Source organism: Electrophorus electricus, chromosome 6 (assembly GCF_013358815.1).
Source record: "Electrophorus electricus isolate fEleEle1 chromosome 6, fEleEle1.pri, whole genome shotgun sequence".
NCBI classification, from domain to species: domain Eukaryota; kingdom Metazoa; phylum Chordata; class Actinopteri; order Gymnotiformes; family Gymnotidae; genus Electrophorus; species Electrophorus electricus.
In genome coordinates this window covers 1,202,501-1,215,000 of record NC_049540.1, presented here as the reverse complement: position 1 = coordinate 1,215,000, position 12,500 = coordinate 1,202,501, and the positions used below count along the sequence as shown (strand labels likewise).

At 40.2% G+C, this 12,500-nt stretch overlaps 1 protein-coding gene across 1 annotated transcript in view; it reads left to right on the top strand.

Annotated features, from left to right (window-relative positions):
• gpr83 (G protein-coupled receptor 83) overlaps positions 1-12,500 on the top strand; it is a 40,084-nt gene that overhangs the window by 10,713 nt on the left and 16,871 nt on the right. The window contains exon 3 of the mRNA XM_035526835.1: positions 1,542-1,675. Within this exon, the coding sequence (XP_035382728.1) occupies positions 1,542-1,675 (134 nt within the window). The remainder of the gene's footprint in view (positions 1-1,541; positions 1,676-12,500) is intronic.

The following is a 12,500-nucleotide window of genomic DNA, read 5'->3' as shown; positions in this document are numbered from 1 at the left end:
GCGCAACAAACATAACTTTTTAAAATAATGTCTTTAAAATTCTAATATGAACTGTATATAGATGTTAAAACAATACATACAACTACATATATTTCCATATGTGTGTCTGTAGATATATGTCTGTTTTTGATCAAGTTGTTGGATCATTTCTAACCATTATACACAAATCTTTAACATGTGTATGACTGTGTATGACTTTAATTTACTAATTAAAGTAGTACACACTTCAAGTGAAAGATGTAACTTGCTGCATGGAGTTTGGTACAATTAATTTATCTTTCAGTGCAGGTTTGGTGTTAAGTTTTCAGTTTGTGGTCACCTTCTGCTGTTTGCTTTCACTCAGTTTTGCTGACGTACTAGCGTTACTTCTACAAACTTCTCAAAAACATCTCCGTAAAACAGAGTTCTTTTATTTACGACATCTCTTCATACGGAGTCGCTGATTATTAGTACAATTTCGTATTTCCTCACTTACCCTTGTCATAGCTAGCTATGTTAGATAACTATCTCACCAGATAACATCACATTAACTCTTTGGTTATATCTGACTTTAAGTACAGTAGCTTATTTGAAATTGACTTGGACATCCTTAGTAAAGGATGCAAAATAAGATGGAATATTTACTGTTGGAATACACACATGTCATTGTTATCAGGGGGCACAGTGAAAATGCGTCCTAATGTTCATAGTTGTAGGTTAGATGACTAGAACTGGGGGTGGAGTGGAGTAAATCAACTCTAGATTTATTTGTTGAATTTGACCTACTTTTATTGACATTATTTTATTAAGTGCATATGAGTAAAGACTAAAAACAAGGCAAGTAAACTCTAAAAGGAGAGTAAAGGTTAATTCATGTTTTAAAATGTATGTAAACAGTGTTTACAAACGTTTCCCCTCCACCTGTTCATCACAACATAACTTTTATGTATTTATACTGATAATGCAAAAAAACTGCAGAATGTAAAACAAACCTCTGATTCGAACAGAAATGTTTTATTTATTGTTGTGTCTGTTTTTGGCCAGAGGATTCTGTATGGTCGTTGTGTTCACCTCTCTGTATTTGCATATTATTCATCAGTATGTAAATGCTATAAACTGACAGTAAAATGGTCAACAGAGACCACAGCAATGCATCCCAGATGCCAACGCTGCATCTAGAACCCACTCTAGCGCTTTTCTTAGCTCATGTGCATAAATCAAAGCTTCCACCTATTGTCTCATTTCAAAACCGGTGTGCTGGAGCAGAACGAGAACACAGCCTGAACCATTTCACCGTGTAGACATGTTCAGCCTACGCGGTATGCCGCAGGGACTACTGTTAATACCTCAGCATTTCTGCCAAAATATGTATGCATAAATCTGGCTGTATAATATCTCCGCCACACTGTGTAATAATGCCTAAGCACCTTAAAGGGAACTTTGTTTTCTGCTACAAATACAAACACATAAATTAACCACTCATTAGAATAGTCAACGTTTATGTATACTTATGCTGATTGGGAATGTAGGTCTGGTTGCTGATTGGTGCATTCTCCCACCAGGTAGTGATGCACCCAATGAAGCAGCGAATGTCCTGCTTCCAGGGCATGGTCTGGGTCAGCGTGATCTGGGTGATGGCCACCTGCTTCTCTCTGCCACACGCCATCTACCAAACGCTGTTCCGCTTCGAGTTTGGGTGAGGAACATTCGACTGGGCACTGGTTTAAGCTTCACTCAAGAAAATGTAAAAACCACCACAGTGAGTGGGTTTGAGTGAGGAATATGATGAGGAACTGGGTGTTGGGAATGGGAAAGCTCAAATCCTAATGCATTGCACCCCCTATTGGTCAGTTCTGCAGTGCAGAGGTCAGCGTCGTTCTGCTAAGCTGGTGGTCTGCATTTGTGCTGTTTTTTTTTTGTTTTTTTTATGATGGGCCATACCAGGTAAACGCTGTCCTCAGCTAAAAAACCCACGAGCACTGCAGTCCTTGACTCATTTCAGCCAGTATGTCTGGTACCTCCACCACCCCTAGATCCTGCTCCAAGGCACGAATCCTTTATCTTGTCAGTTTGGCAGGTAAGTTCATTCAGAGTTCAGCCCTGACCCAGCTGGGTGCGCTTGGTCAGTCCAGTTCATGACCAGAGAACATACATCTAATAAGTAGAGCCCTGCCCACTTCACAGGAAAAATTTATTAATTTCACAGTCCTAGTTTCAATAGATTTCACAGGTTTAAGAAGACAAATAGTCTAATTCATGGCATTTATTAAATAACATTTAAATATGTAGCTAGCTATGATAGTGAGTCCAGGCTAGATGTACCCAAATATTGTCAAACACACAGATATTCTGTGACTTTGAGGAAAGAGCAGATAAACGCTTGAGCACTCAGGTGTAGACTTATAGTTTATTCCAGCCTGACTTGGGAATACTTGCTCTGGAAGGAGTGTTTGAAATTCAGTTGTGATTTTTCAACATGGGTATTTATTGACCGACAGAACAAATGGTGACCAAAGCAAAGCTTTTTTCCACACAAATATACTCAGATTAAATAAAGTGGGCCACCAGTTTTACAAGACATGAATGAATAATTGTTTTCTTTTAATTATTTTAGTATCAGGGTTTTTTTCTGGTTGTTTTTTTGTTATTTTCAGTATAGCGCATTAATGGCTAAATTATTTGTGTGGACGTTTGTCTCTGGCACCTGACTGGTGGGTGTGTTGTGTGGATGGTGTGGGTGCAAACAAAAAAAAAAAGTCTCTCTAAACCTTTAAATGTCCCCAAAGCTTGATGACTCCACATCCTGCAACAGAGAAGACATTGACAAGCTCCTCCTCAATCAGTCCGCCTCTTGGAAGGTAAAGAAAGGCTGTGCATGTTCTCCCTGGCTCCTGTTCATAGGTCTGGACTTCAGGCTGTGTGAGGAACTTTTGAGGAGGAAACGCATCTGTTTGGCTCACAATTGCAGCAGATGCTCAAATGAAAGAAATAGACCGGAATGAGTCCAACATTTGATGTTGGAGCAAAAATAGATCATGGTCAGGAATATTGTCAAAATTCCATGTTCAAGCCTTTGATTTAAAGTTTAATTGTGTGATAGCTGACTACCAAACAAGCAGATGTGCCACAACATTCCTGCCACTTTTAGCCATGCAATTTCTCCCAGGATTGTACCTTTTTATATGCCCACTCTACATACACATCACACACACACAGTCTTTCAGCCAGCAAAGATTTTGCAACTGAACAGTGTAATTGAATGCCTGATATGAAAACTAAAAACCACTTAGAGTGTAGATGAAAAGGTCTTTAAGCATCATCCTGCCTGCTGCCGGTGTAGCTCAAAGCATTACAGTCAAATTGATTTAAACTGTGTTTCTTAACTGAACATAGTTGACTTTATATTAAGTATGGAGTCATTCTGGAATGTACAGCAGAAATGAGAAGTCCATTTATAAATCAAGACTGATATAATTATTCAGCACCTGTATTGATGATCAATTAATGTCCCCAAATGTTTCTGTAGCCAGAACTACCGAACTTTCTCTGGTTCCAGCTCCTCAAATGTGAATACGTTCTGTTTCTGTTAGTCTTCTGTGTTAGCAAACTGAAACTGCTGGTTTGACAAGAGATTCCATGATCTCATCCTGGACCTTACACAGCAGGTATTTGTACTGCAATTAAAGAATATTATCATTATTTATTAATCTGCTGATTATTACTGTTAGTTAATTGTGCTGGATTAATTGAGAAAATTACAAAGACTAATTAGGAAAATCAGAAGATTATTAATTTTTAAGACAAAATCCGTTGCTGTCCTACTTAAAAGTCTGACAGCCCGAGTGCCGCAGGGCAAGGAGCAGGACACGCAGACTGCTGTCGACACAGACAGACATTTAATTAACATTAGAAACAAATGATAAACAATAAATGTTAATGGCACTGACAGTTAACAATCCAGAGCAGTGTGAATACAGCGAGCGCGGAACAGCGAACATGAACGTGAACATATGTAAATAAAACAAAGAACTGGGTGCAGGCGTGTGCTAAAGATAGGGGCGTGGTTACAAACAAGACACACGTCACAATCAACAAAGCCAATAGTGAACTCCCACTTGGTGGGCTGTACCATGTGATCAATGAGAAGGGGCGCCTACCGTGACAAAAAGTATATTTCATCCTTTCAAGTTTCATGTTTCTCTACCAATCAAAACCATTGGTTTCATGGAAAGAAATGTGTTTCAAAAAATAAAATACATGCGATAGTATGCTAATACTGTACATGCTAAAGTATGCTAATAACGTACATGCTAAAGTATGCTAATAACGTACATGCTAAAGTATGCTAAAGTATGCTAATAACGTACATGCTAAAGTATGCTAATAACGTACATGCTAAAGTATGCTAATAACGTACATGCTAGAGTATGCTAATAATGTAACATGCTAATTGTGACACTGTCGGTAAAGTAAAAGAGTTTTTATTCTCCATGATTCAAGCGATAAAAAGAAAAAGGATGAAAAACAGACCTGCACTGTGAGGAAGTGCAGTATGCAGCGCGGTCATCTGACAACATTAAAGTACACGCCCAGCAAGCTTTGAAAACTAGGACAAAATGAGTGGAGCCAGCGAGTGGCATGAAAGTGAACTCACGATATTTTCGGAAGATGATTTAAGTGTTGACAAAAAGTTACCAAGATATCAGTTATATGGAAGCTTAGATGTCTGAAAAGTGATGACACATGGATTAAGATGCAAAATATGTCATTGGTCAGTGCAAACCAAGATGGGAAAAACAACACATCTTTTACAGGGCCACCACACGCACAGTGTGAAATTGCAGCCCATGTTATACCTTCCAAATTATAGCTCTGCTTACTGTACCAAAGCAACAGTAAATTGTGTAATCTTTTGCACCATTACCCCATATGAAAAGCAATTAAAAAGAATCAAGGCTGTAACAAGCATAGTTTCATTGATACAACATGCACATATGTAGCAGCATTATAAAATGATATATCGTGATAAATACTGACATTGATCGATATGAGAAAAAATATCATGATCATATTTTTTTGCCATATCGCCCAGTTCTATGCTATAGGATGCTAATAATATACATGCTATAGTATGATCTTGAAAAATTGGCAGCAGTGAGGTTATCTGTGCACATTTGTAGTCAACAGACGTAACACATAAAACTGACATAACACTACAGTCAGTTCTTCTTGTGAGCTGGAACCACTAACAAAGCTTCTACTCTACAGTTTTCTGCAACTGTTTTTGGAATACGCCAAAACTGAAATGAAACATGAATGAACTTGTTTGGCAGAAAACTGGCAAAATCAGTGTGAAAGCTTTTCACATTATGGCATGAGAAATGTTTATTTTATTTCTTGGAACATATAAAATATATCAGACAGCACGATGGCTTGGTGGTTAGAACGTTTGCCTCTCAGCGCTGGGGTCTTGGGTTTAAGTATCTATCTGGGTGGAGTTTCCATGTTGTCTGTGTGGGTTTGATTTGCTATCTGGGTGGAGTTTCCATGTTCTCTGGGTGGCGTTTCCATGTTCTCTGTGTCTGTGTGGGTTTGTGTCTTCATCTGGGTGGAGTTTCCATGTTCTCTGGGTGGAGTTTCCATGTTCTCTGTGTCTGTGTGGGTTTGTGTCTCTATCAGGGTGGGGTTTGCATGTTCTCTATGTCTGTGTGGGTTTGTGTCTCTATCTGGGTGGGGTTTCCATGTTCTCTGGGTGGAGTTTCCATGTTGTCTGTGTGGGTTTGTGTCTCCATCTGGCTGGAGTTTCCATGTTCTCTGTGTCTGTGTGGGTTTGTGTCTTCATCTGGGTGGAGTTTCCATGTTCTCTGTGTCTGTGTGGGTTTGTGTCTTCATCTGGGTGGAGTTTCCATGTTCTCTGGGTGGAGTTTCCATGTTCTCTGTGTCTGTGTGGGTTTGTGTCTCTATCTGGGTGGGGTTTCCATGTTCTCTGTGTCTGTGTGGGTTTGTGTCTCTATCAGGGTGGGGTTTCCATGTTCTCTGTGTCTGAGTGGGTTTCCTCCCACAGTAAAAACACATGGAGGTTAGGTTGACTGGATACACTAAATTGTGTGTACGATGTATATACACACTGTGTGTGTGAATATGTGCATGGCTGGAGCTCTGTCCTGGTCTGAACTTCCTCCCCTTCCCCTGCACCTGGTGCAGGCCCCCAGGGGGCTGTGGTTTCTGTTAGAGAGTACACTGTGTGCACATTAGCTGCCACATCTCATCAGTGTGTGATTATAAAAGCTGATATTTGTCTGTAAAGTGTCCTTGAGAATGAGAAAGGTTCTATATAAACGTTAATAATAATAAAGGCCCAACGTCTGAAAAGAGGCCCAGTTTATGTTTCACAAACATCACTGTGCTTCCATGACTTGGCAATAGGTCATTTCTTTTGGTCCAGTGAAGCAAGACACATCAGTGATTGTCCTTAGTGCACACTCTGAAATCTGCCGTACAGCACTTCAAAGGTACAAGGAAGGTGTTTTGGCTAAGCTAGGGTAAGTACATATGCGAAACCCAGAATCAGGGCCCAGACTGAGGCGGCTGAGGTCAGTCCATGCAACACTGTCATGCCCTCAATGCCAATGCCAGTTCCAATACCAATGCCAATGCCAATACCAATACCAATGCCAACTCCAGTTCCAATCCCAACTCCAGTTCCAATGCCAATGTCTTCAGGTGGCTCCTGCAGTCCTTCCCCTGCTTCCGAATGACCAACCCTGCGATGGTGAACTGCTCCAGGTCCTTCCAAGCATCCTCTGCTCTAGAGTCCTACAGTAGGGTACATTTCAACCCCCCCCCAAACCCCCCCCCCCTCCCAAACAAACAAACAAACCAGGAATTACTTTTTGTTGTTATGCAGTAATGCACTAGGAAAGGAACAGAAATGTGAAAGCCCCAGTCTTAGTCTGGAATAACTCTGAGATTATGCAGAAGCCTGAACAGATCACAAAACTATTATCTACCTCCACAGATTATGAAGGATGCCAAAAGTGATCGGACTATCAGACTATCAGACTGTGTGGATTTGGTACAGGATTCAGCCAAACACCTCACGATTGTCAAGGTCGCATATTAAGATGCAGTAAAAGGGACAAGGTAATTTAAAGATACACACCGAGATATGACACCAGAAAAGTTTGATATTAATCAGACCTATTATTATTTTGGCAGGTTCATTATTTTGGCCCCCGATTATGTATAATCTGCAGACATTTCAGTTGAAATGAATCTTACATTTTTTTTAATTATACAGTCAAGTATACATGTGTTTATTACTTAGTTCATTAAACACTCTAGCTTTGTCTTAGTTGGATAGTTGGAGAGAATTAGAGTTTATTTGTTCAATATGATATTTACAAAAGAAAAATGAAAGTCATATTGGTTAAAGTTAAAAGCTTTAACTTTTAACAATGAACTCATTCGTAATAACAAATCTTAATTACTTTACAAAAATGTTTTTGATCCAATATGTTGTTTAATGTTTACTAGGCAGTAGATTTTGTATGAGATGAGTTCTTTGTGGAGAAAATATTACAGTCTAACTAGGCTTGTTCTTGCAGTAGAGAATATCTCCCTTTTACAGAACTAGTATAAATCTGTGATATTTTGTGTGTCCTTTTATCAAGATGCGCTTACATGCATATTACTGTTGAACTAGATATTCCTTGATTCATATGCTCATATGCTTCACTGGTTCAACTACATTAAAGTTTTTCTTATAATAAGCCTTTTGCCTCCAAGCAGTGAAAAGCAAACCTTTATCACGACTGCTATTTTCACAGGGTTTGTCTTACAGAATGCACTGGCTATCTTTACAAGTACTGACAGGTCAATCCACCATCCATGATCTGGTAATACTTGGCTAACAGTCTTTTGAGTAATAGGGAGAGAAAAGGGCCAATTTTAGCAAAACTATTAGGCCAGCTACATTACTAGATGTTGGTGAAGCTAAAGTTAAAATTGTCAAGTGCAGGTGATGCCACCACATCACCTGCACTTCCCCTTTGTTTTCAGTTCAGTCCTGTGCAGAGAGCCACAGTTGCACTGCATCACTGCATTCTGCTTGCAGAGAGCCACAGTCGATTGCACTGCATCACTGCATTCTGCTTGCAGAGAGCCACAGTCGATTGCACTGCATCACTGCATTCTGCTTGAACTAAGCCGTATCATGCGTGTGAGAACCTCCATAACTTACCGTGAGTAGTCCAATCAGTAGTCCCAGGCATGAATTTCACTGTCAGTCCAGGAAAATACTTATGAGAAAAATATTTAAAGTACATTTAATATATCAGGCACAGTGAAATTTCTCTTTAATGTCGAACTTGAGTTGTGTGCAGTTAGGTTCTATTACACATGGCCATCACGGCGCATTACATCACTTGGTAACAGTTTAAGGATTAAACTGAGTCTTTTTTTCGCCAGTTGAAAAACTTTCACAACGGCTCATTATTACACTGGCTTAACAGTAACCACCAAGTGATTTATAACTGGAGTTTTCACACAGCAAGCATTTATCACCATCCGCTCCCTTGTAAACACGACGACAGCCCTTTCTAATTCCGCAGGAAGACACAGCGGCATGCATAAACCCCCGAATTCTGAGCAAACGTAAGCTTTAGCTTTAGCAGTATTGCTAACTGTGTGCTTCTAAGCAGCTATACCAGTACACAAAATAAATACACAACTTTCAGTTACAGTATTTCACCATGAGAGTCCTCTACACAAGTTTCCTTTCATTCGCTAAAGAACAAAAAGGCTTTTTAGCTAGTTCATGGCCCAGTCTCGCAAGCAAAACTGGTGTAGCAGCAGAGAACAAGTGTAATAGCTACTGACCAGCTAAAGTATCACTGGGCTATTAATGTTACTAGAAGTGTTACACTACAGTTAACTGTAAATATAAACATTTTTCACAAAACCAGCAAAAACCTACCAAAAATGTTATGCTAATTTAAAACTTGTTAACGTTAGCAGGACTTAGCGATAGCTGGTTGGTTCAGTGAATTTACAAAAATATTAATACAATTTGGCCAACTGAGGTAGATCATTTTGCATCTAAAATTACATGTTACTTGGTCATTACTTGTTCAAGATATATTTTTATCTTGCATTAGACTTGCTTTCTTTTTGCATCACCATAACAATAGAAAATGGCGGCTCAAGTTCAGGAGAAAAATGGGGAAAGCCATAGATATCATAGCATGGAAATAACAACATCATAAACATCAAAGCATGGACATCATGACATCATAGACATCATAGCATGGAAATCACAACATCATAAACGTCATAGCATGGACATCACAACGTCATAGACGTCATAGCAAGGACATCATGACGTCATAGACGTCATAGCATGGACATCACAACGTCATAGACGTCATAGCAAGGACATCATGACGTCATAGACGTCATAGCATGGAAATCACAACATCATAAACGCCATAGCATGGACGTCATGACGTCATAGATGTCATAGCATGGAAATCACAACATCATAAACATAGCATGGACATCACGATGTCATAGACGTCATAGCATGGAAATCACGACATAATAAACGTCATAGCATGGACATCACGATGTCAGATGCACAAGAGAAACTTTAACTGACATACTTTGACTGAAACAAGAGTAAACTTCCTACTGCACCAGTGCCCTGTAGCATCAGGCATAATCAAATAAATCACTTGATAGCATCGAATGTTCTTAAAATATTCACAGTACATCTATCAACATCAAATTTCTTAGGACTAATATAAGTACCTGCTTACAGATTTTCAGCTGTCTACCAGCAACCTTTTGCCAGAAATCCCATACTGAATACACCTACTGGAAAATACTGTGTAGCTGCTGAATAATTTCATGTATACGCTCAAAAGTGTTTGGTTTATTTGACAAGACCCTGATGGATCAGGAAATGTAGAGCTGTATGTAGACTGAAGCTGAATCTTCAGCATCCACATACACATTATACACCCCAAAATAAAAGGTGCTTTTTGTTTTTTGATATTTTCTTCTATATTTGATAAGGTGAAATGGAACCCAAATGATGGACAAATAAGCCTGGATGTGAATGGATGTCTTGGCCCAAGTGTCTACTTCAATTTGAAAGTGAACAAGTACAGATCGTTCAAAAATAAGCTTAAAACTGGAAGTGCACTTAATATAGTTAGAGAACCACTTCTCTTCTGAAGTGATATAGTAAGGAGTATTAATCCTAATGAATTGTACCATAATTAATTATTTATGTTGGATTTCATAATAAGTTGTAGCACTTAAAGTTTTCGTGCATTGAAATCCAGATTTTAGTTGCACTATTCAAAACTGCAATAAAATCTCATGTTTTTACTATTATCTAAAATAACATTTTTTAAAAGTAATGCATCTCTCCAGGCATGTGAGCACAGTGTAACAGAAGTGAAATAAGGGTGAAGAACACACTGGAAAGACGTAGACTGCGCATCAGACGATCCATTCCTTGTCTCATAGTAATGTAAGAAACTATGATTACCTCCTACCATCACCATGGAAAATACTACGTGATATCACTGTATAAAATCCAGAATTGCTCTGGGAGTAAAAAATATCTGTGGGCACAACATAAAATATGAAAATAGTTGGTCTTATCCATAAAAAGGTCTTATCCATGTATCACCATGTATATAATTTTTTTTACCATCTCTATAATTTTTGTCCTTTAACTTAAAATATTACTTTCAGAAAACAAGCATCTATTAAAAAGACTCACTTTTAGTTATCACAGTACTTTAAATGTAGGGCCAGATAGTCCTAAAATAAAGCATACTTAATTATGTTAAACACAAAACATATCTGATTATTATGCATTTTTTTTAATATAATGTTTTTTAAAAAGTTCAAATGTAACATGTTAATGTAATTTACAAATAAACCAAAGCAATACAAAAACAGTAAGAGCAAAATAATACCTGTTTGTTCTGGTCTGCATTTACTGTCTTTATTTTTAAAAATAAATACATTAGATCTCTTCCCCAAACCTGCAATTTCTTCTGAGATCCAGTCTGCCTCCACACCCTGCACGACTAGTCCCACAGATCAAGGCGGGTCCCTGGCCAGGTTCCCCTGTTCAGATCCCATGTGCTGTTCTCATCCTCCTTCTCTAGACAACCTGGTTCAGCTGTACAACTGTTCAAAATCTCTACACTCACTGTGCTGAGGTCTGTGCTGCAGTCTGTGCTACTGTCTGTGCTGAGGTCTGTGCTGCGGTCTGTGCTACTGTCTGTGCTGCGGTCTGTGCTGCGGTCTGTGCTGCGGTCTGTGCTGAGGTCTGTGCTGCGGTCTGTGCTAATGTCTGTGCTGAGGTCTGTGCTAATGTCTGTGCTGCGGTCTGTACTGCGGTCTGTGCTGCGGTCTGTGCTGCGGTCTGTGCTGAGGTCTGTGCTACTGTATGTGCTGCGGTCTGTTGAGATCTGTGCTGCAGTCTGTGGTGAGGTCTGTGCTGCAGTCTGTGGTGAGGTCTGTGCTGCAGTCTGTGCTGCGGTCTGTGCTGCAGTCTGTGGTGAGGTCTGTGCTGCAGTCTGTGCTGCAGTCTGTGCTACCGTCTGTGCTGCAGTCTGTGGTGAGGTCTGTGCTGCAGTCTGTGGTGAGGTCTGTGCTGCAGTCTGTGCTGCGGTCTGTGCTGCAGTCTGTGGTGAGGTCTGTGCTGCAGGCTGCTGCGGTCTGTGCTGCAGTCTGTGGTGAGGTCTGTGCTACGGTCTGTGCTGCAGTCTGCTGCGGTCTGTGCTGCAGTCTGTGGTGAGGTCTGTGCTGCAGTCTGTGGTGAGGTCTGTGCTGCAGTCTGTGCTGCGGTCTGTGCTGCAGTCTGTGGTGAGGTCTGTGCTGCAGTCTGTGCTACCGTCTGTGCTGCAGTCTGTGGTGAGGTCTGTGCTGCAGTCTGTGCTGCGGTCTGTGCTGCAGTCTGTGGTGAGGTCTGTGCTGCAGTCTGCTGTGGTCTGTGCTGCAGTCTGTGGTGAGGTCTGTGCTGCAGTCTGTGCTGTGGTCTGGAGTTCCTTGGCTATTATTGTGATGAAATTAAAATCGTTTGCAATAATGTATATTATTATAGTCCTTAAAATTCTGCATACCTCATTCTGGCTAGAAATGTCCTTAACTCTTAGCATACACTTCATTAAAGAGGGCTTTTCTCCTGAAACATACTTACACATGTTAAAGCAGTCCATTTAAATACTACATAAATACTTCACTTTTAATTACTTAACATACTTATACATGTAACGGGACACTCCCCACCACGAGTCACGTGGTACAGCCTGCCACATGCAGGGAGGTTCGCTCGTGTTTGTAGCCAGTCCCCCATGAAGGCGCGCACCTGTACGGGGTTAGTGGGTGTGTGTCTATTTAAACCCTGTCAGTGCGTGCCTCGCCGTTGGTCTTTGTTTGTGTGTCAATCAGAACATACGTTAGTGTCCATGTTTGTCTAGCCTGTGTTTGTAACA